This window comes from Brachycentrus maculatus, unplaced genomic scaffold, assembly GCF_059751285.1.
Source record: "Brachycentrus maculatus isolate JH-2025_06_01 unplaced genomic scaffold, ASM5975128v1 h1tg000336l, whole genome shotgun sequence".
Classification (NCBI taxonomy): domain Eukaryota; kingdom Metazoa; phylum Arthropoda; class Insecta; order Trichoptera; family Brachycentridae; genus Brachycentrus; species Brachycentrus maculatus.
Genome location: NW_028281085.1, coordinates 539,476 through 564,277, shown reverse-complemented (window position 1 = coordinate 564,277; position 24,802 = coordinate 539,476). Strand labels below are relative to the sequence as shown.

General features: G+C 30.8%; 2 protein-coding genes across 14 annotated transcripts in view; one reads left to right on the top strand and one right to left on the bottom strand.

Annotated features, from left to right (window-relative positions):
* The window catches only part of LOC148303981 (arylsulfatase B-like), a 42,263-nt gene extending 40,491 nt beyond the window's left edge, over window positions 1-1,772 (bottom strand). The window contains exon 1 of one of the 2 annotated variants that reach the window (XM_088269062.1): window positions 1,489-1,772. In XM_088269062.1, coding sequence (XP_088125188.1) covers window positions 1,489-1,499 — 11 coding nt within the window. In that variant the 5' untranslated portion in view covers window positions 1,500-1,772. The remainder of the gene's footprint in view (window positions 1-1,488) is intronic. The other variant, XM_088269063.1, reaches the window with a different exon arrangement.
* LOC148303980 (arylsulfatase B-like) lies at window positions 270-23,791 on the top strand. Of its 12 annotated transcripts, none has more exons than XM_088269053.1 (8): window positions 270-285; window positions 10,901-11,031; window positions 14,122-14,281; window positions 15,166-15,392; window positions 19,066-19,324; window positions 20,077-20,234; window positions 21,207-21,342; window positions 21,703-23,791. In XM_088269053.1, the coding sequence occupies exons 2-8, from the start codon at window positions 10,918-10,920 to the stop codon at window positions 22,620-22,622; spliced, it is 1,974 nt and encodes a 657-aa protein (XP_088125179.1). In that variant the 5' UTR covers window positions 270-285; window positions 10,901-10,917; the 3' UTR covers window positions 22,623-23,791. The 12 variants fall into 12 exon arrangements, with proteins under 12 accessions (XP_088125179.1, XP_088125183.1, XP_088125187.1 ...); XM_088269057.1 differs by lacking the exon at window positions 270-285 and adding an exon at window positions 7,770-7,817; XM_088269061.1 differs by lacking the exon at window positions 270-285 and adding an exon at window positions 7,770-7,954.
* Window positions 23,792-24,802: the final 1,011 nt, after the last annotated feature.

Here is a 24,802-nt window from a genome sequence, read left to right as displayed (position 1 = left end):
AGAAATTTCGAAAGGAGGTGTTGAACAAAAAAAGGTTAAGAACCTGTGTTTAAAACCATTACTTCTCAAACTTTTATGGTTCGGCTTCCCTGTAACTAGTATTTATTCAAATATATGTACATAGTGGATATAAATTATCGAATGATATTTATTTCGCATTTTGTAATATTTTTTTTAGTAGTCAATTTTTTTAATATAAGCAGGTATGTTAATATATATAAAAAAATAAAATCACCATCGCTCTGAAGATGTTTAATCGCATAAAGTAAATTACATCTTTGAAATGTATGTCACTTCTTTTAAAGCATTTTTTGCGGACAAAAATTATCACATTAGATAAAAAAAATCTTCCTTTTATTTGTTTTTGACAATATACTTTATTCTCAGTAGAGATCGAATTCAAGTTAATAAAATCTTACATTCAATCACATCCCATTTTAATATCATACATTCCTTCCATTCAGAATATTATACTATTGTTATCTAAATGTTAAGAGTGAAATATGTGAACTTTTTAATTAATCAATTTAACGGCAGTGAGTTGATAGATAATCTCACGGAAATTAGTTATAAAATTCTACAAAATTAAAGGTCTATAAAATTAAAGGTAAATTTAAAAAAATAAGACGAAGTTCTATCAAATTATAAAATGATCTCTTTGAAAAACTATTTCATGGAAATTATTTAAAAGTAAAGTTAAGTTTTGTATGAGTGTCATGAAACATCTTAATTTATGTACTTTACAACATTTTGAGTGTGTCCAAATACTTGTTCACAAATCTGGATTATCTCCAGCCTATGACGGTCGCTTAAACCAGCCTATGACAGTCGTCAGACCCGTAAATGCCCAGACTTCCATATTCTTCTTCATCTTTGATGAGATGTCAAAAAATAAAAGGAAAAATAATTGTAAGCAGGGCTTTTTTTCCATGTAATGCGGTGGAACACCGGCATATTTTTTCACGCATAATTATATATATTTTTTTATTTTCAAAATCAATTAGACGGAACAATGTTCGCGCTTACGTAATTATAATCTTTATTTGTATAATTCGTCAAAATAATAAAATATAGTATTATAATGAACTTAATTTTTTAGTAAAAAGCATGACATGAAGTGATTTCCGGAACTTTTGTGTTTCAAAAAAAGCCCTGCTTATAAGTGAATAAGTTTTACATGGAAAATGAATTTCACTTTTTTAATATCAGTGTCCTTAAAACAATATTTTAATCACATTTAAAAAAAATACTAGTACAAATGTTTATGATTTCCACATAAAAAAAAATATTTAAAATATTTGTCAAACCCCGTTGTCAAATAAAGATATCGATAATACAATCGTAAGAAGAGGGAATACCCTAGAAGTTTGATTTTCTAGTGAAATACATATATATGCGCATTATTATTTCGGCTTAGATTTAGTCGAATATTTTTAGATGCAAAAATAAAATAAAATAACTCTAAGTAGAAATTAAATAAATATTTGCCTTAGAAGCATTTCACTATTGTTATCCTTAATCTGGTCCAACACATGTGTAAATAAACACAACACACTTACACCAACACAACTCACATCCGGAAATCACGTCACAAGTTTTGCAAAAACATTGATTCAATGTCACACAGGCTAATTTGGAGTGATCGACACGTGATGCTTTTTTATCTCTTTAAAATCAAACGTTAATTGGTCCGATGACGTCACCCTGGAGAAGAATTATTATCGAGACGAATGGTCGGTGCACCGCCACCAGTATAACGCGAATGGGTGTGGACTGATAGCCTTGTTCGGCCGGAATATATACGGAGCATCTCCCACCTCTCGTGTTCTCCTGATATCTTCATTGATAGGGTTCTCAGCTGTCATGAACCTATGATCAGCCGAAGGATGGATCACAATGGAACATTTGAATATGTTTTACGAGCCGCGGGACCCGAGGACTTCCGAAGGCAATAATTGCCAAGTATCAATTTCTCACACTTGCCATTGCCCATTGTTCACTGCAAAGTCTCAGTTAGCTCGCCAATTGTATATCTTCTGGCTGATACAAATTTATGTGGATTGAATGGCAACATTAAACGTAAGAGGTTATTTTGAAAAACCTCAATTTGACGTGGTGATTACATTTATATTAACGTTAATTAACGTAATAAATTTGAGAAGCATGCTGTGAAGGCAAGGATTCTTTCTGACTAAAAAATGATTTATTTGAATCAATACAATGCTACGTCCGTTGTTCGGTCAAAAACTGAATTGTCAGCAGGAGACGTCTTGTGCAGTGGGAAAACCAATAACTTTGAACTTACTACTGTTGAAGATGGATCATCTAAGATTATCTTATTATTTTTTTAATTTAGACAATAAGAAAATCTTAGGCGTCTGCCTTCAAAAGCTACACCAAAGTTCCAAAAATCATTACATATAGTTCTCTCGCCATTCAGGACGTCCACTGCCAACAATTATTTGTTGGCAGTTCTCGTCTGAACTTTGAAGTGCGGACCTGACTTTAAAAGACTAAGGGACCACCGGAAGCCACCGGAAGAGTCAGGAGGTAGATTGTAGATTCTATATGCTTTACTTATAAAATAGGAAGGTGAACTTTGTTCATCTATGCAACCTTTGTGAACCTAAAAGTCGTCTCGCAGCGAATTATCTTCGTCGCGAAATCGATATTTTCATTATTTGATTTTTATTTATTTAATATGGTTACAAAACTTTTTGATTTTATAATTTCAATCCATTTTGCAGATATGTACAATCTTAAAATTAATAATCCTCAGATCTCTCCAATAAAGGGACTAAGCTCTTGTGCATGGAGAGCGACTTAACACTTTTTATTTAATGTTTATGTTTGTTGGTAATATAATTTATTTTAAGTATATTTTTTTTCTTTTTTTGATTAATATGTATACAATTCATTTTATTATTTTTTTAGCATTTTAATGTCTTTAATTTTTTTTATATCTATAAGAAGGTTATTGATGTGCCTACTTGGTTCCCAAATATTTAAAGTTCTATTAGAATTGTTTTGGTATGGCATTTTATCTTTGTATTTTTTGATAAATTTTATTTCTAAAGGTTATTTTGAAAAATAACAGCGGTGAGCGACTTGCTCTAATTGATTGTAATTTCGTAAAATAATTTAAAAGAGATTATTCGTAAAAATTCTTTAAAAAAATCTGAATATTAAAACAAAAAAATAATCCCTTCAAAATCACAACTTTTCGGTGTAATGAGAAAAGTTTTAATCTGATGATTAAAAATTGTGAGAGTATGAACCGTAGTGAAATCAGTTTACTTTATTTCTAATGACCGAGGAAAATTTGGCGTGATCGAATATTTCAAAAACTTGAATGTGTACATTGAATTGTGTTCAGGATTCAAACTTGAATGTGCTCAGGAGTCATTAACGTGAAAGAGGCGAAGATTGTGTGTAAAGACAGATTAGTGTGGTTCTCACTTTTCTCTGCCCACCCTTGCGGGAAGCGGCGTGATGGTTAGTTATTTAGTTCAATACATTGCATAAAGATTGTATATGGGTATATAAACAATATTTTTAAGACCCGAAAAGGTTGCTACATATTTATTAAAAAACCCAACATGGATTTTACCAAAAATTATCTCCTCTTTTTAAAACAAATACTCTCAAATTTCTAAATGTTTACACTGTTTTTGTTTTTCCCTTTTATTAATCCGCTATCACATTATTTGATAACCTAGAATATAATGTTGTTGCAACACTAACTCTCGATTAAAAAACCATATTAAATATTTAAATGAAAAATAATTACTGATATTATTTATTTACGTTATTTTAAAAATTATGCATTAAGGAGATGAAAAAATGACTCTTTGTATTTTAAAACGAATTAATATTTCATAATTTTTAATAAAAAAAAAAGTAAAAAATTAAATCGTGTTGAATTATTTTTTGTGTCCGAAATTATTATTTTTTGCACTTAGTACGTATGTAAATTTAATTAATATTGTTATTTGAAATGAGTAATCATCCAGTAAGGTCAACGACACCAGAACTTCCAGATTGTACAATATACATAAAATTAAATTGATATACTATATTTAAACTTGGATCATTAAACACGCAATTCGTTGAACGCGAATTTCTTCTACGCGATTTCAATTTTTTTATTTTTTTAATCGAATCTTTTAAAGATATTTTTTTTTGTCAATCTTAAAGAAAAATTAAACCACTTTAAAGTTAAAAATTGAAAACTTTTTAAATGTTCATAAATATTAAATACATTGACATAAACCTTTACAATAATACCTAGATTTTTTTTCATTTCATTTATTAATATTTTAAACAAATTATAATCCCGTTTAACTTTTACTTTCTAGTATTTTTTAAAATTAATTTAAACTACATAATAACACAGGTTGTGTTATTAATTGTACTGGGGCCACAACCCGACATAATTTTATGTGACTTTTCTGGGTATTTTTTGGTATTATCGACACAATTTGTCAGTATAATTTTCGTTCACAAAATACGATTCATCGAATAAGAAATGAATAGCTGTATTAATAATTATTGTTTAATTAATTATTGTGAAGAAATTAACCTTTACGACTTTCTTCCACTGCTCTGAAATACCTAATTAACATACAACACACATTTCATACCCTTTCAATATAAAAATATCTTCTTTACGCGGATTTTTTTAAACTGAGATACATCGTGTTAAAAAGTAACTGATTGTAGGACCTATTCAGAATCATGTCTTTTTAAATTAAGAAATATATACATATTTGGGTGATTTCGTGATGAGTGTGTTTTCGTGATGGGGAGATGAAAAATTATGGTAACAATCTATCGGAGGATAAATAAAAAAAAACGGAATAGAAGATAACTTTACACACGTGCAGCATACACCATTCTACCCATAATTGAATACCTCACTATTAAAATTTTTGAAACTTTTATATTTATCATTAATCTCATTATTATTGTAGAGACATGTGAGTTGAACATTCGACATTCTACCCATGATTCACAACCACACACTACTTAGTTTTTTGGTACTCCTACATATAACATTAATCTCATTACACCACTAGAGTCATCTATTGTTGGATTGGGAAAGCTTTTATTGAGCAGAGACGCTTTTATCTGGATGTATACAAGATCCTAGATTATTTAACAGGTATTTGGACACTCAAAATGTTGTGGATAGATTTGTGTATTCATTATCAGTGTTGATCATTGACCTCAACGAGAGGTTTCGCGAATCGCACCATGATATAATATGTGAATTATATCATACCACATATTCATATGATGCATGTTTTAGTAATTACATATCCAGATCCAGCCTTATCAAGGTTCCTTCTTGTTTGTACACAATCTAAAATTTTGTACATGTTAGCCAGTATCTTTGTTCGCGAGATAAGCGGTCAGTGGTTTACATCCGTATCTCACACTTGTGCCTGAAGGACATCGTAAATCTGCGTGTGATACCGAATTGTAGAATTGCAGATAATAATTAGCGAATATGATAATTATCCGTTTGTTTCTATTTATATCTAATTAGAGGTTAAATTGTATAAAATTGCTGTTGTTAAAAAGTATGGTGAGAAATTGAAATTGTGATTGCTCATGGTTTTGTAGCGCTATAAGCCAAGAGCACTTAAGAGCGGAAATTTGAAAAAAATCATTCTGAATTACCATAAAAAATAAATTTGCATATTGCCAGAACATTTTATTTATATACAAACAACACAAATCACAGTTCTTCTGTGCGTGCCATGTCAGGTTTCTATACGTATCGACTATCACTTGAGAATAATTGTCCTTGTCTTAAGCAGCTAATTTTTAAAGTAAAAAAATGTAAGGGAAGTAAATATTTTTTTTCATTATTTTTTTTTAGATTTGAACATGATGACGCTATGAAACAAGGGATGATGATCGGTTTTACACATTTTTTATGGAATTTACGTTACTTTGTTAAATATTAATATCGTGTGTAAATACAGAGATTAATGCGCCTAATTTTATTGACGAATTGCTTAACAAACATTCAATTTTTATGAACGTTTTGGACAATCATCTTTGCATATTTTCATAGCGATTGAATTACAAAAGCACTTTTAAAATTTTTTTTAATTAATGAAATGATGTATGTGTGTGTGTTTTTTAACTCGCAAAGCCTCTACTTTTAGAGGCTTATCTGCAGGTAGTATAGCAAGGATAGGGAAGGTAAATGTGAATACAATCACCCAAATCAATTGAAAATAAATCTTTCTTATATCAATTTTGCATTTGGCGGGATTCGAACCCTCGAACCCAGTTTCGCAGTGGAGCCTCTACCTAACTACGCCACGGCGACATTCGAAAATTAAAGAATATGTCGCTCACTCCTTTCAAGAACGTCATAAATCAAAAATCGTCAATTTTCAGTTGTGCATATTTTCGGAATGCCCAGAAAATGTACTATATCTCAGCAAAAGCGGCATGATTTTAACTTAATATTTGCTCGCTACAGGGTAGAAAGTTTTGTTTTTGCATTTTAAAGAAAAAGTATTGTTGAATTATTTTTTTTAATAAACTAAATATTTTTCAAATGTAGAAGAAACCTTCAGGTTTTACTTAAAAAGATCTGTTGCACAGTAAAAAGTTCAGTAAGTTGCTTGATATTTATTTTTAATACTTTTTAATAATTTTTAAACTTAAAAAACGTTCTCCTGAAAAATCAAGTTTTTTGATTTATGACGTTCTTGAAAGGAGTGAGCGATGTATCGGTTTGAAAACTGGTATGAACTCTATGTACGAATTTTGCAAGTTTCATCACCTTCACGGATTTAGAAGGTTTTAAAAAGAATTCATAGATGGCAGTACAATTTTGTTATTTTTTTAAAACTAAATTTTAGTGGATATTATAGTAATAAGTATAAGTATTAGATATTTTATTATTATGGTACATTATTTCACTATTTTTTAATTTAATTTAATTTTGTATTTTTCGTAATTTGGCGGGTATAATTTGATTTATTTTACAATACATACAAACCAATTTTAGAACGGGAACAGATAAATGATCTGGATGTTTTGGAACGGGTAGATTTCGTATAGATTTCGTACATTTTGTATATTTTGGAAATGTTTTCTAGGAATGGAAAGACTGATAAAGATATAGTAAGGTGAGTGAATGCTGGGAACGGAATGAATGGTGCACTGAAATCAGTTATATCAAATAAAAATCAGCGAAAACTAAACTCAATCATGGGTAAAATGATAAATTTTACACGTGTGTAAAGTGATCACTTAACCAGCCTATGATAGGTCATAATCCCTGTAAATACCCTGATTTCTTTATTTTTCTTCATCTATGTTTACATGTGAAAATGTAAAAATAACTCCAAAGTGAAGAAATCCAGATTTGCGAATAAGGATTTGGCACATCCAAAAATGTTGTAAGAAAAATATATTTCGAACGCAAAAGGGATCACAGATGAGCCTAAAATTTTTATTGTTGTCGCTGAATAAAAAATAAAAAAAATCTCGCCAAAAGTCAGTGTTCAGATGTCAAAATGTAAAAATAATTCCTAAGCGGAGAAACCCAGATTTTGTAAATAATGCTTTGACACTCCAAAAATGTGAGAAAAATATTTTCCAATGCAGAAGGGAACGGTCTCATTTCGCAGATTTGAGCAAACTTTTTACCGTTTTCGCAGAATTAAAAATAAACAATTTTAGTCAAAAGTCAATGTTGCGGAGAAAAGCAGTTAACGGTTATCGCAAGAAACAATTTAATTTGCGACCGAATCGTTTACGACGCGCGACGTATCGGAATAAAATTGGTAAAAAAAAATCGAATGAAATAAGTAATTAGTCACAAAAACAAATTGTTCGCGTTTCCATACTAAAATATATTGATAAACTAGAAATAATACGTGTTTTTTGGATATAATCAAAATAAAATTTGCTTAAATACAATGTAAGTATAGTAATACCCCGCTTAACGCCACACCTATTTACGCTGTTTCGCTATAACGCTGATTAAATAGCGCCGTTCAGTGATTCACCGAGGAACTAAAAAATGCAATATTTTACTCTGAGACTTCGTAATATTTATTAGGTCGCATGTACAGCGTGTCGACTCCCAAACAGTTTATACTGTTTCGGTCGTGTAAAAAGTGTGTGCATTCCCAATTAGTTAACGTATAATGTGCTACTGTTTTGTCGTTTGAAACGCATTAGTTTTTGTACTTAAAATCGCGATAATTGAACAGTGCGTACAAAGATGGCAGACATTCGTGCAAGGAAAAATGTCATTTTGCTGTACCATTATCATGTGGAAAATAGACCCCGCTTAGCGCTGTTTCACTTGTACGGATTACCCGGGCAAAGTGGGGTATTACTATATCGAATTGTTTTGTTCTGTTGTATTTTATTGTTAATATTGCGGTAGATTTTGTACGTGTTGGGGTTTGTAAATAATAAAACATTTTATACTAGTCATTACTCACTAGTATTATATTTTTTTTCTTTGTTATTGTGATTATAATGTTATACCTTCATACGTGTTTCCGCATTTGAAAATCTATGATTGATTTTATACGTTAGTACATACACCATATATGGATTCGTTGGTCGTCAACTTTGTACTACCATTTATGTAGTCAATTATCTAACGTAAATAAGTGTTGGAAGAAATTTAATGTGAATTGCTTAAAATCAAAATTGTGTCTATGATATGTTGAACTCATCACTGTCAGCGTTATGATTGTCTATCAGTGCAACGATAATATCGTGCTCTCATTTTTGTTTTATATATTTTTTTTATCTACAATTAAACTAAAATTACTTATATATAATATACATGTGTAAATAAAATCTTCTTTAATGACCATTATTTTTGCAAAATTATGTATGTTTTTCAAAAATGTATGTTGAGATGTCATTTTAAATAACTTGTATGGACAACCCCAGCTTAGTTAACTATGATTTGAAAACACTAAAAATACTGTCAATATATTTTTTTTAAACCGCAGTAATAATTCTTTGTTACAGATTAAACCTAATTTTAAGTAAGAATTCAAAACTACGATAAAGATTGCTTATTTGCTAATCAAATACTTACAATTTAAGACAAACATAAATTTGCTTTAAAATTTAAGTTGCCACATATTTTAAGATGGTTCTGGTTTAGTCATAATTTGCGGAAAATGTCATTTAATACATTTCATGGAGAATGTCAATTTTGAGTCTGTCTTATTGATAATAAGATCGTGAAACGATTTATGGGTGCATTAATTGCTAGGATACTTTATTTCTCTTAATTTCCTTTTTTAACGACGAACAAAATAGATGTAAGTTTTATTTCCTAAAAGTTTATTTTTTATGAGAGAGTTAGCGAAATGTGTCACAATCGCTTGATACGTCGATTTTTTTATAATAAAAAAAAAAAAAAAAAAAATATATATATATATATATATATATATATATATATATATATATATATATATATATATATATATATATATATATATATAAATATATATATATATATATATACACATATATATATATATATGTATATATATATATATATATATATTTGCCCAAAGTTTCTTTTTATACGCTAGAGTTAGTGTAATGTTTCACAATCACCTTACATGCCGATTATTTTGCTATAACACAGAAGAAAAAAAATTGCTAACAGATTCATTTTATTCGCGAGAGTGAGTGAAATGTGTCACACTCTCTTGTTTTTTTTGCAAAACATATTTGACGCACATAAATAATTCATTTAAAATGTTCCACGCACCGTATCGCAAAATTCGCAACTTTATTATGATACCGAAAAAGATTTGTTTTCTCTTATACGCATAATTCTCCTTCCATAACCTTCCAATACTCGATTTGCTATTACGGCAAGTCATTTCGGCGGTTAATTATGAATTTTGAAACCGGTTATTTCGTCAAAAGAGTCATAAAAAACGAACAACATCATTCAATATCAATCCGACCGCCAAACAGTGTACTCTGTTTAATCGCAAGTGTTTTATCAATTAGGTATACACATTTTTTGGTGTTAATTATTTAATTATGTTAATCAAAAATAAAAGTGAATATCTGTGAAGTTACGTAATAAAAATTTGAAAATATTATTTTATTGGTGTCGGGTTGAATTGAAATCAAATAAGATCATCTTTTCGTAATTAATTTATATTATAATTATCTCTTTTATAATTAAAAGTGACTCTAGCAGTGAAATCTAGCTACGGTTTACCACGTTCCTGCTTAGGCTTCAACTTTATTAGTTTTGTAGTACCTATATTCCTACGTGTGAGTGGATTTACTCTGAATGTTTGAATTTACTATAATTTCATGTTATTCTTGAGTGAAAAATTCCATTAATTCAATGATCCTTAGTTAGCAATGAAAGAACTTAGGTTTGTTATTTATTATTTCGGTATTCACTTTGTGGTAATTCTTGATTAAATTATTAAAAAAAACGCCTTTTTTTTCTCGCTTGAGTGTTATATAGTTACGACTAGTTTCGGAAACTACATGTGCTTCCAACTTACCCTCCATCCCTTACTTATTACTTGTTATTATAATTCTCAAGTTGTAAAAAACAAGTGTTTTGTTTATAATTTAACTTACTTAGGTGTATAATTTTAGTTCAATTATTTTACTTATAAGTTTTATGTATATAGGATATGCGTTTACTTATGTTACATAAAACTTATATACTACTCTTAAATAAAATTTATATACAAAAAAATCATAAAACTGAGTTCTTATAACTAGTTTTTATAATTCTTATAACGTCCAGGGTGGTTCAAGTTAACACAATTTTTCTATTTTATTCTCTATACAAGATTATGTGAGGAAATGAAAAATTCATAAAGTATGGTTTAACCTCTGTTTACAGTGTGAGAAAATGATTCGATGATAATGGAAATAATGAAATTATGTGGAGTTTTGTTAATATTTTTAAGTGCTTCAATACTTGGAGAAGAAATACAACCTCCTCATATTGTCGTTATAATAGCTGATGACTTGGTAAGTTGATTTTCATTAAAATTATTATTATAGTATAACTTTAATGTATAATTTTTAAATCTTGACTTGATAAATTGTACAATTATTATTATTAAAAACTAGCTGTACCCAATCCGGCGCTCCTATGGGTCAGTTTAGTGGAATGGAAATAAAGAAAACAGATAGCACATTTTTTTAATTGCCAATTTATTTAATGTTTGTGGGTATACATTTTAAAAATAGCTGTCAAGAAGCATGCTGTCCGCCGTCAACAATGTTTAGTACTCCGTGTGTTACGTTCAAAAGGTCGCGGTGCAATAGTAGTCATAAAAAATCACTTAAAAACACGTGAGTATACGAATGCAAGGTTGTGTGAAAATTTCAAAAAGTTACATATATATCTAAGTAAGTATTTATAATATATAAATCCATTTAATAATTACGGGTATAAGTAGTACCTACATTTTCATTTTGGTTTAGCATCTTTGAAGGGATGTGTAATGTCCAAATGATGTATGATAGGTGGTGATATTAGGAAATAACGCAAAGACTGAGACAAGTATTATCAATAAAATTAAGAAAGGTTGATCTGGTTTGGATATGTGGAACGAATGAATGGGGAAAGAACGGTAAAATAAATTTATTAAGAGAATGTAGTAATAAATAAGAGCAAAGGAAGACCGAGATCAAGTGTGTCAAATACTTAAAAGCGGTCATGTCAGGAGTCGAAATAATTGACGGTTATGTATTCTCTCCGCCAACCTCTGCGGGGAACCAGCGGCATAGTTAGTTGGTTAGTAACATGTACCTAGAAACAGTTCTTTTTTACATGGCGTACTGTACCTAGAGTGACTAAGTATTTTCCTCTAAAACCTATTGAAGGTTATTTTTCCAAGACAGGGTCATAATCAAGATCGAAGCGATCTATTGTAAAATAATGAATAAATTTTAATATTAATATTATTTTTTACGATCAATTTGATAATTATAAAATTTGTTAAAATTACCGCTTGAGTTGGTATGAATTTTATAGAGATTTGTGGATAAAATCAATGCTGAAATTATAAATGGATTTTTCATGGTTATTACGTCATAAGCCTTCTATTTAACCCTTTGGCTACCAAAATCCGATAAATCAGCTTTCGGTACCTTCGTGAGAAATACTTATTTGATTTATAAAAGTATCAGGTACATTTTGGATAGTATATTAGAGATTTCTTCAGGGTTGTGCTAAAACTTTCGTTTTTTCTTTAATAAGTCATCCATCGATATTTAGAATTAAATCATCATTTACCATTACTACTACTACTACTATCATCACACTGTTTCCGTGCAGGGGTAGGAAGAAAGGATGGAACGCCACACTATTCTGTCCTGACATACACCCCTTGCCTCCTTCCCATCGATACATCTAGTCACACATGCCCTCCGATTAAGCAGACTTTTGACAACACCAGATTTTAGGTTCTGATTGATCTGATTGTACCAAGTCTTTTTCGGTCGTGCTCGTTCTGTTTTCCTGCTTACATTCGCCACATATATTTTCTTAGACATTATCTCGTTATCCATTTGCTGCACATGTCCATACCACCTTAAATAACTTTTCCTAATCTTTTCAATTATTCCTTGTTCAGCCTTACATTATTTTCTTATATCTTTGTTTTTAATTCTGTCATATAATTATTTTCCACACATTGGTCTAAGGGAGCGCATTTCCACAGCGTTCACTCTGCTTTCATCCTTCCTTTGCCAATTCCATGTTTCGCTTCCATACACTAGTGTCGGTACCAGCACGCCGTTGCGAACCGTTAGTTTGGCTTCCATGGACATATTTTTATTTGCAATCTCTCCGTTCAAAGCACCATTTATTCTATTCCCTTCATTCACTCTTCTCTCAATATCCTTATCCACTTTTTCACCCCTTGTGAACATGCTTCCTAGAAAATTCTTGCACCTGTTTCAGGGATTCATTGTGTACGATAATTTTACATTCTATCGTATCTTTCTCTCTTTCAAACACATGACCTTTGACTTTCATTCATTGCCAGATCATTTTACATACATAATACATTCTTGACAGTATTAGTTGCAAATTTTCCGCGCTGCTCGCTGGCAGTACGGCGTCATCCGCATACAGCAAGCAACTAACAGACATATTCATCATTTTCTTTCTGATTCCCATACTTTCAATATCTTTCATACAATAGTGCATATACAGATTATATAACCATGGTGACATTACACATCAATGCAAGCAGCATTTGCTTGTCTATTTTATAGCGTTGCATACATTTATTTATATATGTACAAGGTAAAACAATGGCACAGACTATTTATAAATTTTCGGACAAATTTTTCTTTTGAATTATTTATGTTTAAAAAGTGGTATTTCTGGTATATTAACCCCAAAAGTCCAAAGGGTTACCAAAGGGTTGAAAAAAGCCATCGAAATTGATAGCAATTACAATTGTTAATCACTGGAATAGTATTATTATGTTTCGATATTTTTGAGGTAAGTCAATATTTATAACGAATTCTAATAAATAATACATGGCTCCAGTGCACACATAAACAGTGTCATGAGATCAATTATATGTAGGAGTTTAAGTAGTGTGGTTGTCAATCTTAAGCATCAAAAGATAATGTTGCACGCGTAAAAAATGACCAGCAACATCTCAACAAAGATGTAGAAGAATATCAAAGTCTGGGAACTCCTAGATACATTGATCAATGTCATGATACAGTTCATATGAATTTACAACAGCCATATTTGTTGGATTGAGAAAAGCTTTTATTTAACAGAGACTCTTTTATTTGTACGCAAGATCTGAACCCAGGATTATATTTTACTTACTAGAAAACGCCTGAAAACATGATTTTTATTTTTTAATATAGCATGTAATTAAAAGTGGTATTATGCAAAGCAAACTATGAAATGATGAGGAGAGTGTTAAAAGTCAAGTGGCCTACAAGACATTTCTTTATCTTGAGCGATATGTTTCCTATGAGTCTGATTGGGTAGGTTCAAAATGTAACTGTTTTTATTTTAAATAAATATTGTTAAAAAAAAAACTAAAATTACAATAATTAACATGGGTTATTTTTTTACAGGGATGGAATGATGTTAGTTTTCATGGATCCAACCAAATTCCAACCCCTAACATAGATGCTCTCGCTTATAACGGAATCATTCTAAATAGTCATTATGTACAGCCTTTGTGTACCCCATCCAGAGCTGCATTTCTAACTGGAAAATATCCTATTCACACAGGTAACTATACACAAGAATGTAAAAAAAATGTTTTTAACCCTTTGATGAGTTTTAATGACGATTTTATTTAGAAAAGGAGAAGTTTTTCTGATAGTAAAATAATGTATCGCAAGGCATTAAACAACAACATTTTCCAGTTTTTATATTTTTTTAATGTTTTTATTGAATGTTCAAAATAAGAGAATTTTCAACTACTTTTAAAACTAATTTTAGATGCACAACGGTTTTTTGCACAGAGGAGAGGAAAATAAAGACTTTGTTTACTTTATGTACGTGTAAAATGATGAATTTTACCCATCATTAGAAGAGTTTTACATGCAATTTATGTCTCTACTAATGAAAAACATACTGAAGTGAACCTTAGATGGTGCGGAGAATTCACATTTAAAAGATGGTGTCAATTGAAGAATATATATACAGCTTGGCAGTTGAACCTGTCCACTGTGCATTATAGAGGTGGATATTATTTTTCTCGTAGTATGTAAAATACTTCGGGAAGAATCTTACATACATTTCATGAAGGCTCTGCTAAGTAAAAGAAAAACTTACTCTACTCAAACATAGATGCTGCCAAGAACTCACACCTTAAAGAAGATGTCAATTGAAGGATAAATTGGCTCCCAAATTTGAGTAGCGTAGTTGTCAAATCATGGGTATAATGGTGAATGTTACACGTGTATAAAGTAATCACTTAAATCAGCTTATACCAGGCAATAAGCCTTGTAAAAACCATTTAGATTCTTCGTCATCTACGTTAAGATATCCTTCATCTCTCTTTAAATAACTTAAAAAATATTGATAAAAATATCTTTATGGGGCAAAATCCACCATTTGTGCAATGATTCGAGCGCACTTAAAATATTGTTTGAAATTTGCATTTTCAGGAATGCAACACCTCGTACTCCTGGAACCTGAGCCCAGGGGTTTGCCTCTGGAGGAGAAACTGCTTCCCGAATATCTGAAGGGTGTCGGCTACTCTACACACGCGGTGGGCAAGTGGCACTTGGGCTACCACAGGACCGAGTACACCCCCACGAAGAGAGGGTTCGATTCCCACTACGGCTGCTGGAATGGACTACAAGACTACTACGATCACTCTGTGCACGCAACGGTAATTATAAAGTTCATTAAAATAATAAGCTGATTTTTATTTTATGTAACTTAATTTATGCTTTTGTCTAATTAGGCTTACACGCTCAAAGTAGAACCGTATTTTTACGCATAAACTTATACCATACATTCACATACGTACATAAACATACATTGATAAAAAATTATGCGTTCGGCATACTTACAAAATTTTCGCACGATCCTAAGTAAAATATTAATATAATCAATCGTGGTTTATGGCCCTCTGTCGTCATGTTGTACATAATTTGTTGTGTAATTTTTGTAGGTGAATATTATTATCAGTAAAAACTGTTCGTGACAGATGTTTCAATGCATTTAACATCATTTTAAAATACCGTTCAGATTGCATCGAAACACGTGTCACAATTGTAATGAATATAAGTTTTTACTTAATAAAAGTTATTTTATTTATTGTTTCGGCATTAACTTTGTGGTAAGACATGTTACAATGATTAAAGAAAACACTCGTTTTATACCACTTGAGTTTTATTAAAGACCACATGTTTCAGAAGTTAAACTTCCATCATTCAGGTCTGTATAGTAACTAAAACATAAAATATAAAATTGTTCTATAAATAAGGAGAGGAGAAAGTTAGGGGGAGGGGGTTAGTCAAGGGGCGGAGTTTGAAAACAAAGGAAAAATGGAAAGCAAAGGTGAAGAATTTTGAAACAATATATTATTTAATAAATTATTATTAGAATTTAGTTTTTTTTTGGATTTCTAAATTTTCCTTATTTATAGAACAATTTTATATTTTAGTTATTATACAGACCTGAATGATGAAAGTTTAACTTCCGAAACATGTAGTCTTTAATAAAACTCAAGTGGTATAAAACAAGTGTTTTCTTTAATCATAGTTGTAAAAGTTAAATATAAAATGGATAGAAATAACCACGAAGTTACTGCCGAATCTTTTTCTCCTTCTTCATCTTGGTGCCTACACCTTCATCTTACCATCTGGTGGCTAGTTTTAATAGCCTACTATGTTGCCTGTTTTTAAGAGGGATTAGCCTCCTGCGATGTTGATTCCCAGCTGTCAATCCATCTCTTTGGTTAGACTACCAGTTGGGGTTGACCGGGCAGTGGTATGTGGGGAAGCCTGGATGGTTCAATTCTCCTCACATGCGCATACCATTGTCTTCTTTGTTGTCTTCCTAACCTAACCTTAACTAAACTGCTAAATCAATAAATGAAATAATAAAAATGTTAACAACATTTTGAGTGTGTCCAAATACTTGTTCACAAAATCTGGATTATCTCCAATTACAGGAGTTATTTTCTTTTTTTTTTTTAAATAATATGAAAATAACTCCTGTAATTGTAGATAATCCAGATTTGTGAACGAGTATTTGGACAGATTCAAAATGTTGTAAATGTAAATAAATAATCTGGTCAAATTATAAGCTTAAATAATAAAAATGAAAATTATGTTTTCCGGCGTTTCTCATGTATGTGATTATAATCCAGGATTTGGACCTCATATACTAATAAAGAGTTTCTGCTCAATAAAAAGCTTCTTTTCATCTCACCAATCGATGTCTCTAGTGAAGTTCTAGTGATTCAAGAATAATGTTTCAAAATTGGTTCATAAATATATAAAACTTCCACGAATTGAGTATTGTGGTTGACAATAGTGGGTAGAATTGGCGAATGTTACACTTATGTAAAGTGTTCACTTAAACCAGCCTATGACTTCCATATTGTTCTTCATCTTTGATGAGATGTCAAAAAAATAACAAAAATGTTAATAAAAAATATATTGAAGAAAGTTCTCACTAAATTCAAGAGACTGTAGAAAGTGTAACTTTTGAAACTGTAAACTTTTATTGTTTAACGGTTTGCTATTTTGGTAATGTTAATAATACGGCCCATAATAAAAACACTTTCTTATTCACTCGAGGTCTGACTGTACGAAAGTAAATTCCGACGAACATTCTTTATTTTTTCGTTTTAATCAGTAAAATGCTGGGTGTCTCTTAACAGGTCGATATCAGTCATAAATGAAGCTATGTTTAATAGATTTATATTATCCACTGACACTTCGTGATGGAATTGCATTTTTAATTTATTATTAAATTAAAACCAATATTTTTAGCTTTTCCACTTTTTTATTTGACCAGCGACCGGGTTTCGTCGTTACCGACATCATCAGACTGGTGTGATGATGTCGGTAACGACGAAACCCGGTCGCTGGTCAAATAAAAAAGTGGAAAAGCTAAAAATATTGGTTTTAATCTAATAATAAATTGAAGCTATGTTTGATTTTGTTTAAGTGAGAAAAACCCACTTTTTATGCTAAGTAAATACTGACTAATTGATTCTGAGCAAATGCCGGCCAAATTCTCTCATTTCGTAATGACATCATTTGATTTAATTTGAAGGTTATTCAATTTTTTGCACGTTACTTAAAATTTAAACATACACCAAATTTTAACTATTACTTATATTTGTTGCTATTTATATTTCTTATCTAAAGTAGATTTTGATGTAAAAATAAATATAACACCAAATAACTTTGTTTAAAATAACTTAAAACTTACCATATATGTTAACAAAAGTAGCTTCTTCCTTAAGACTAAATATTATTTAAGCAAATATGATAATAATGCTAATTAAATTTATTAATCTCAAAGTAGAAGTTTGCTTAGAAACCGATCGTAAATATAATTAATTTATATTAAGATGTAAAGTGATTTTTACACAAAGTTGTGATACACAACATTTTAAGTCATTTTTATATTTTCAATTTGTTTTACTTGATAAATACCTACTATTATTTCTTAAAATCACGACACGTATTTTGATGCTTTCGGCATCATTTTCAAACACCGCATGTGAAGCTAAATATATTTTTTTTGACATTTCACCAAAGATTGCCATGGAATTTTGAATATTTACAGGGTTTATATTCAGAGACTTCACGAGATAAGTGATCACCTTATATACGTTCCATCACTCTATATTTATTGTTTTCGATGTTAAATCACCATCTTTAAATTTTTTAAACTAATCACGAAAACTACTCTTCTACAAGAAATCGAAGCGCCTTGATTGCAGTTTTTTTTTAAAATGAAGAAGTAAATCAATCTCAAATCTCACAATTAATAACTCTACATTTCCACATATGCGAGATTATATTATAGGTACTGATGAAAATTCAACGTATTTTTTTCTTCTTCCTGGCTTCATCCCAACTTATCGTCTTTGTAGACTGTTGGGGTCAGCTCTCCTCATCTTTAAGTTGTAGGTCTTTCTATCATGCCTTCGAATCATGTTATTTATCTGTAACATCCATGATTTTTTTTATTCCTCCAGATGTCTTTCGAGGAAGATCCATGGCAATTGCCTGTATCACTATATGTTTGGGTTCCCTGCGTTCTATGTGCCCATGCCATATGTATAGAAATTCTTTCTTTTCTGTGCGTGTATTATGTTAAAATAGATATAAATAATAATAAAACGTGTGTAAAAAAGCTCCACCGACAACACATAATGTGGCTTGGGTCTTTGCGAAAAAAAAGATAATAATGCTTATGAATTTATAAATTAATGTCAATATGTAATTCTATGTTTTTATATTTAACAAACAAAATGAAATATATATGTGCAAATAAATACGAGTACATGATATTTTTTAATTATCCATTTTCAGTTCGTCTCAGAAATGAAGGGTTACGACATGCGACGTGGTTTAGACGTGGATTTCAGTGCCCGAGGACACTATTCAACGCACCTTTTCACAGACGAAGCCTCGACTATAATCAACCAACACAACACTTCCAACCCTCTGTTTCTGTACCTGGCGCATACGGCTCCTCATACCGGCAATATTGGGAAGGCGTTTCAGGCTCCAGACGAGGAGATTGCCAAGTTTTCTTACATCGGTGATCCAGAAAGAAGGGTATATGCAGGTGAGCTATGGGATTTGTCTAGGTTTTTTACACCAGGATAAGAGAAATATGCGAAGCTGAAGATGTCATCAGGTGGGTAAGGCTACGAAGAAGTCAATGGTATGCATTTGTGAATAAAATGGAACTATCCAGACTCCCCCACATTGCATTGCAAGGCCATTCCCGGGCATAAAAGCAACATTTAGGAGTTTTTACATTTTTACCGTTTTTAAATCACATTTTCATATGGTGTACGGAATACATATCACGGGAGCGCGCGGAAGTTTTTGGCATCGTGAGGGAAGGGTTAAACCCACCCACTCACCTAACTATGAGTATTTCAATGTTTTAGAATTAGAACATGCTAAACCCTGATGATGACAAGGTTCTTATCGAAACCGGTTGGAGAAAAAGTGTACCAATAAAAAAGTGGTTAAAAACAAAGTTTACAACATTTTTAGTGTGTCCAAATACTTATTCACAAAATTTGGATTATCCCCACATCTCATCAAAGATGAGACTTCTATATTCTTCTTCATCTTTGATGAGATGTCAAAAAATAATCTAAAAACAAAGTTGTTTATTTTATAAAGTTTTTAAAATGTGCCACAAAGTATGTGCGAAAAACATTCATGAAAAAATCTTCATATTAATTTAGAGTAATTGAATATTGTATAATTATAGTACAGTGCCTGTAATTATAGCCTTTATTAAAATTTTAGAAACATATAAAAGCAATCAGAAGTGAGAACATTATTTATATATCTTTTCAGCAATGGTTTCAGTCTTGGATCAAGGAGTAGGAAAAGTTGTTACGGCCTTGCGTAACAAGGGAATGTTGGATAATTCTATCATTGTTTTCATGGCTGATAACGGAGCACCAAGTATAGGGATTCATTCCAACAGAGGGTCGAACTATCCGCTGAGAGGGGTAAGATATTTATTCCATTTCACTAGAAATAAAATAATGCATATGATTCAATATTTCTTCAATGAACAAACCATACTTTTAACCGTATGTAAAGTCCGAAAAACTCCGCAGTTCGAATATCTTGACCACACCCTGGTATGGTGAAAAACCCCTATAAAAAATACATTTGGCTTTATGCCTTCTTAAAGTATTTTACTGAGGTCTGTCTTATCAGGTAAATTATGGTACACTTTTGTTAACAACATTTTGAGTGTGTCCAAATACTTATTCACAAATCTGGGTTATCTGCACTTTTAAATTTTTTTAAATTGATATCTTAAAATAGGCGTCTCGCAGTATGTAAAAATAAACCGGGGTTCTCATACATCTAAATAAAAGGATCTCTGCTAAAAAAAGCTTTTAAAATTCAACATTGATGGCCCTTGTGAACTAATCTTCATTATGTACATTGTGATGAGATCAATGATATATGTATGTAGGAGTTCCAAAAAATATTAGTAGTGTGGTTGTCAATCATGGGTAAAATGGTAAATGTTGCAAGTGTGTAAAGTGATCACTCAACCATCATATGATGTCATAAGCTCTGTAAATACCCAGACTTCCATATTCTTCTTCATCTATGTTGAGATATCTAAAAAATACACTTAGTATTCATTAATTTTCATTTTCACGTACTAAGGGCTAATATGTAAAATGTAGTAAATCTTAAAATGTAGTCCTTTGTGAAAAAGTATTTAAGGAATTTATTCTCTATTGAATTTTCAAACAAACAATGCATATTGTATGTGCAGCACTGTATTTTCTGCCGAAATACTTATTAATTATTATTTTTTAATTACATTCCCAGTTGCCCGGTATTTTCACAAACTCGATCACCCTTTGGTCCACATTAGGCCGAATTTTCGGGACTTTACTGTATTGCAAATTAATCATTCATTTTTGTCAAATAATTACCTATTTTCTTGAGTTTAGCAAAAAGAGTCACCATGGGAAGGGAGTTCAAGAGGTGTTGCAGCCGTCTGGAGTCCATTAATAAACAAATTGCATCGAGTTTCAAATCAATTGATGCACATTACAGACTGGCTTCCGACATTTTGGGCAGCTGCAGGCAAGTTACCATTAATTTTTAAAATCATAAGTTGTATTAATTTTTAAAATATATTTGATTATTATCTTTGAGATTCCAAGTTGATTTAAGAAAAATAAAACGAAACACCAAGCAATTCCAACAAAATTACAAATAATTGGGAGTCAAATGTTTTAATAACCTGCCTTTTTTAATATTAAAGAAATAGAAGACACCAAACTACTATATTAAACCATTTAATGCATATTTTACACAAGAATTAGAAAAAGCAAAAAAAATAAAACAAAACGATACAATATATTTTTAAACAAAACGATACAATAAATTAAATTGTTATATTTTATTTAACAATACAAATAAGTGAAATAATATAATTTTTAGGTCGAGATGTAAAAGAGCTTGGGAAAATAGATGGTGTTAACATGTGGCAGTCCCTTAAAGACAATACCCCTTCGCCTCGTACAGATCTTGTTATCAATTTGGATAGTATTGAACCCTATGCTTCTATAAGATTAGGCGACTGGAAGTATATCAATGGAACAACCCATTCAGGGAAATACGATGGCTGGCTTGGAGACCCAGGAGCGGTAGCTGAACCCTATGATCCAAAAATCGTTGTCAACTCTCCTGCATCAGTTTCTTTATCAGGTTACATAACAGAAAAGCAAATAATAGAAAAAAATGAAAACGCAACTGATATTTTCTCCATGGAACTAATTAGAATTAGTAAAATACTGTCATTAAGAAACGAAGCGACTATCAATTGCGATGTAATACCAGAAAACTCGGCCAACATGCCATGCAATCCTTTGGAAGCACCTTGTGTATTCAACATCAAGGATGATCCTTGCGAAATGGTAAACCTAGCAGGTACACGACCCAACATAGAAGCAAGCTTGGAGCAGTTCCTCAACCGTTACATAGAATCCAGCAAGCCTCCAGCCAATTTGCCAATGGACTTGGAGGCTGACCCTGCCAAGTACGGCGGCGTGTGGATCAGCTGGAAGGACGATAATGCATCAGTAAGACACCTTTTCAGTTCTATATCCAATACTGTCCTCATCGCTTTCGGGGTTTTCTGTCTGGTGGCTTGCCTGTCTATTGTGGCTGTCTTGTGTTTTACTATGAAGAAGAATACTTGCTTGTGCTGTACGAAACCTAGAAACTCGAGGAGCAACCGGCTACCGAGGAGTTTCGATGAAGAAAAGAGAAGAAGCCACACCAGGGAGCCTGTCATAGTTCCTCCTGGTAGTGTGGCTCAACGTATAGAGATGTTCGAAGAAAGAGAACATTCTATATGAACAGATTTACACAATATTTTAAGAGTATAAATCATTGCTCTCAAATATTGATTTGTTCACTTAAGAGTTATCTATATTGATATCTCAACAAATTTGAAGGAAAATTTGAAAGTCTGGGTTTTTACAAGATTTATGACCTGACATAGGTTGGTTTCAAGTGATCACGTGTAACATTTACCATTTTACCCATGATTGACAACCAAATTACTTAAATTTGAAATAAACACAAATACAATACATACAATTTCCGAAATTTTAGTGGTGTGGTAGTCAATTATGGGTAGAATGATGATTATTATATGTGCATAAAGTAATCACATAAAACCAGCCTATGACAGATCGCACGCCCTGCCAACTACCCAGACTTCCAAATTTTTCTTCATCTTTGTTAATACATCAATATGAATAATAATCACACGATAATTGCAACAAATTGTGGAATATCTTTAAATATTAAATCGTCACTTTGGATTACTTTTGATTTTGTGATATTAAATAAGTATATTTTAAACAAATGTACTTTTAAAAAGTATACTTGACTGACAAGGTTAACGCAGTTCATTGTCCTAAAATACTGTCATATGAGAATGATAATTTTATAATTTACAACTCATTATAAATAATATTTTGTTTTGCACGCACTAATTACTCCCTGATAAAATTTAGTTATTGTAACCAAATTATTAACCTATCAGCAAAAGCTAAACTGATAGTACACAACGGAGTCCTAGTTCCAACCCAAATGTTTGGAAGTGAAGCATGTAGTTGGAAAAATAAGCATGAAAGTAGACTGAATGCAGTCGAAATGCGCGGTAAATGTGCGGTAAAACGAAATATGATAGATGGTAGAAAGGTGATATAAGGAAAGAATGCAAGGCTATGATAAGCATTATTGATATAATTAAGAAAGGTTTGTTGAGGTGATTTGAACACGTGGAACTCATAGTGAGGAAAAAACGGTAAAACAAATTTATATGGCGAATGTGATTGGAAATCGAAGCAAATGAAGAACGAAAAAATCTGTTTTTCTTTTTATTTTCGTATTTATTTTGTCACCATCCGAAGGGTAAGACTGATCACTAAGGTTAGCCTTCGTGTAATTCTACACCAATATAATGCTGCAAAAATATGATAATTCAGTTCCTACGTACCATTACAAAGAATAAAAATATATTATAAGATTAGGAGCGTAAGGGGAGTAAAGAAAAATATAGATTTTTAAATTGTAGGTGTATTTTTAAAAATTAACATATAATTGAGTTACTGGCGAGTTTGGGTATAACGAACTGCTTAGTTATAAAGGACAGTAATTTTATAATCTAAGGCATGTTCTGTTTGGATATTCTTTGGGTTTATTTAATTTATATAAAATATTGGTTGAAATCAATTAAGGTTGTGATTTTTCATTTCATAACTAACAAAATAATTTTCTTTAATTTCACTTTATGTATCTTATTATAATGTTGACCGAATTTTATGTAAACACCTTCTTTTCCGCGACTAATAAAGACTAAAATGTACGTAACAAAGTACTCAAATATTTGGCAGTTAGTAGGGCATGGGTAGAAATCTCAAATGGATATTTTTTATGTCGATAAGCAGTTATAGGCGAAGGAATAAGAAATAGTTTATTAGTGAAATAATTTTCAATAACAGCCTTTTAGATAAATATTTAAAATAGGTTTTTATTTAAAATAAATTATTTATAAATAAATTATAATTAGATATACGTTAAGTGGTTTAAATGAAATTATTTTGTTTGTTTTAAAACATTGATAAATTATAGCATGGAGTGATATGAGTATATAGACTATTAATTTACATCTGTTATATTATAATATTAATATATCAACGCATGTTTATTAATAAATAAATAAAATATATAAAATATATTCTAACATTGTGTTTTCATTAATCGAATTTCCCTTCCATTAATGTATTTATGTGCTTATTTCATCATGAACTCTATTTAACCAAATAATTATAATAACTCACTTGATATTTTTTAATTATATTTTTTCAATAATTTCATTTTAACAAAATTTGAATAAAAAACTTTTATTTATATTTAGGTGGTTTGGTAATTAAAATAAATCATGTTAACATCAACACAAATACAAAATTAAATATACAACACAAAAGCATAATAAAAATTACGAGTGCTTTCTCTGTTTTTGTAA

Excerpts from the sequence above, each read along its gene's own strand:
- LOC148303980 (XM_088269053.1), top strand. The coding sequence starts at position 10,918 with ATGATAATGGAAATAATGAAATTATGTGGAGTTTTGTTAATATTTTTA. Across the intron at positions 14,282-15,165 it reads AAAATATCCTATTCACACAG|GAATGCAACACCTCGTACTC; the intron begins GTAACTATACAC and ends TTGCATTTTCAG. Across the intron at positions 15,393-19,065 it reads ATCACTCTGTGCACGCAACG|TTCGTCTCAGAAATGAAGGG; the intron begins GTAATTATAAAG and ends ATCCATTTTCAG.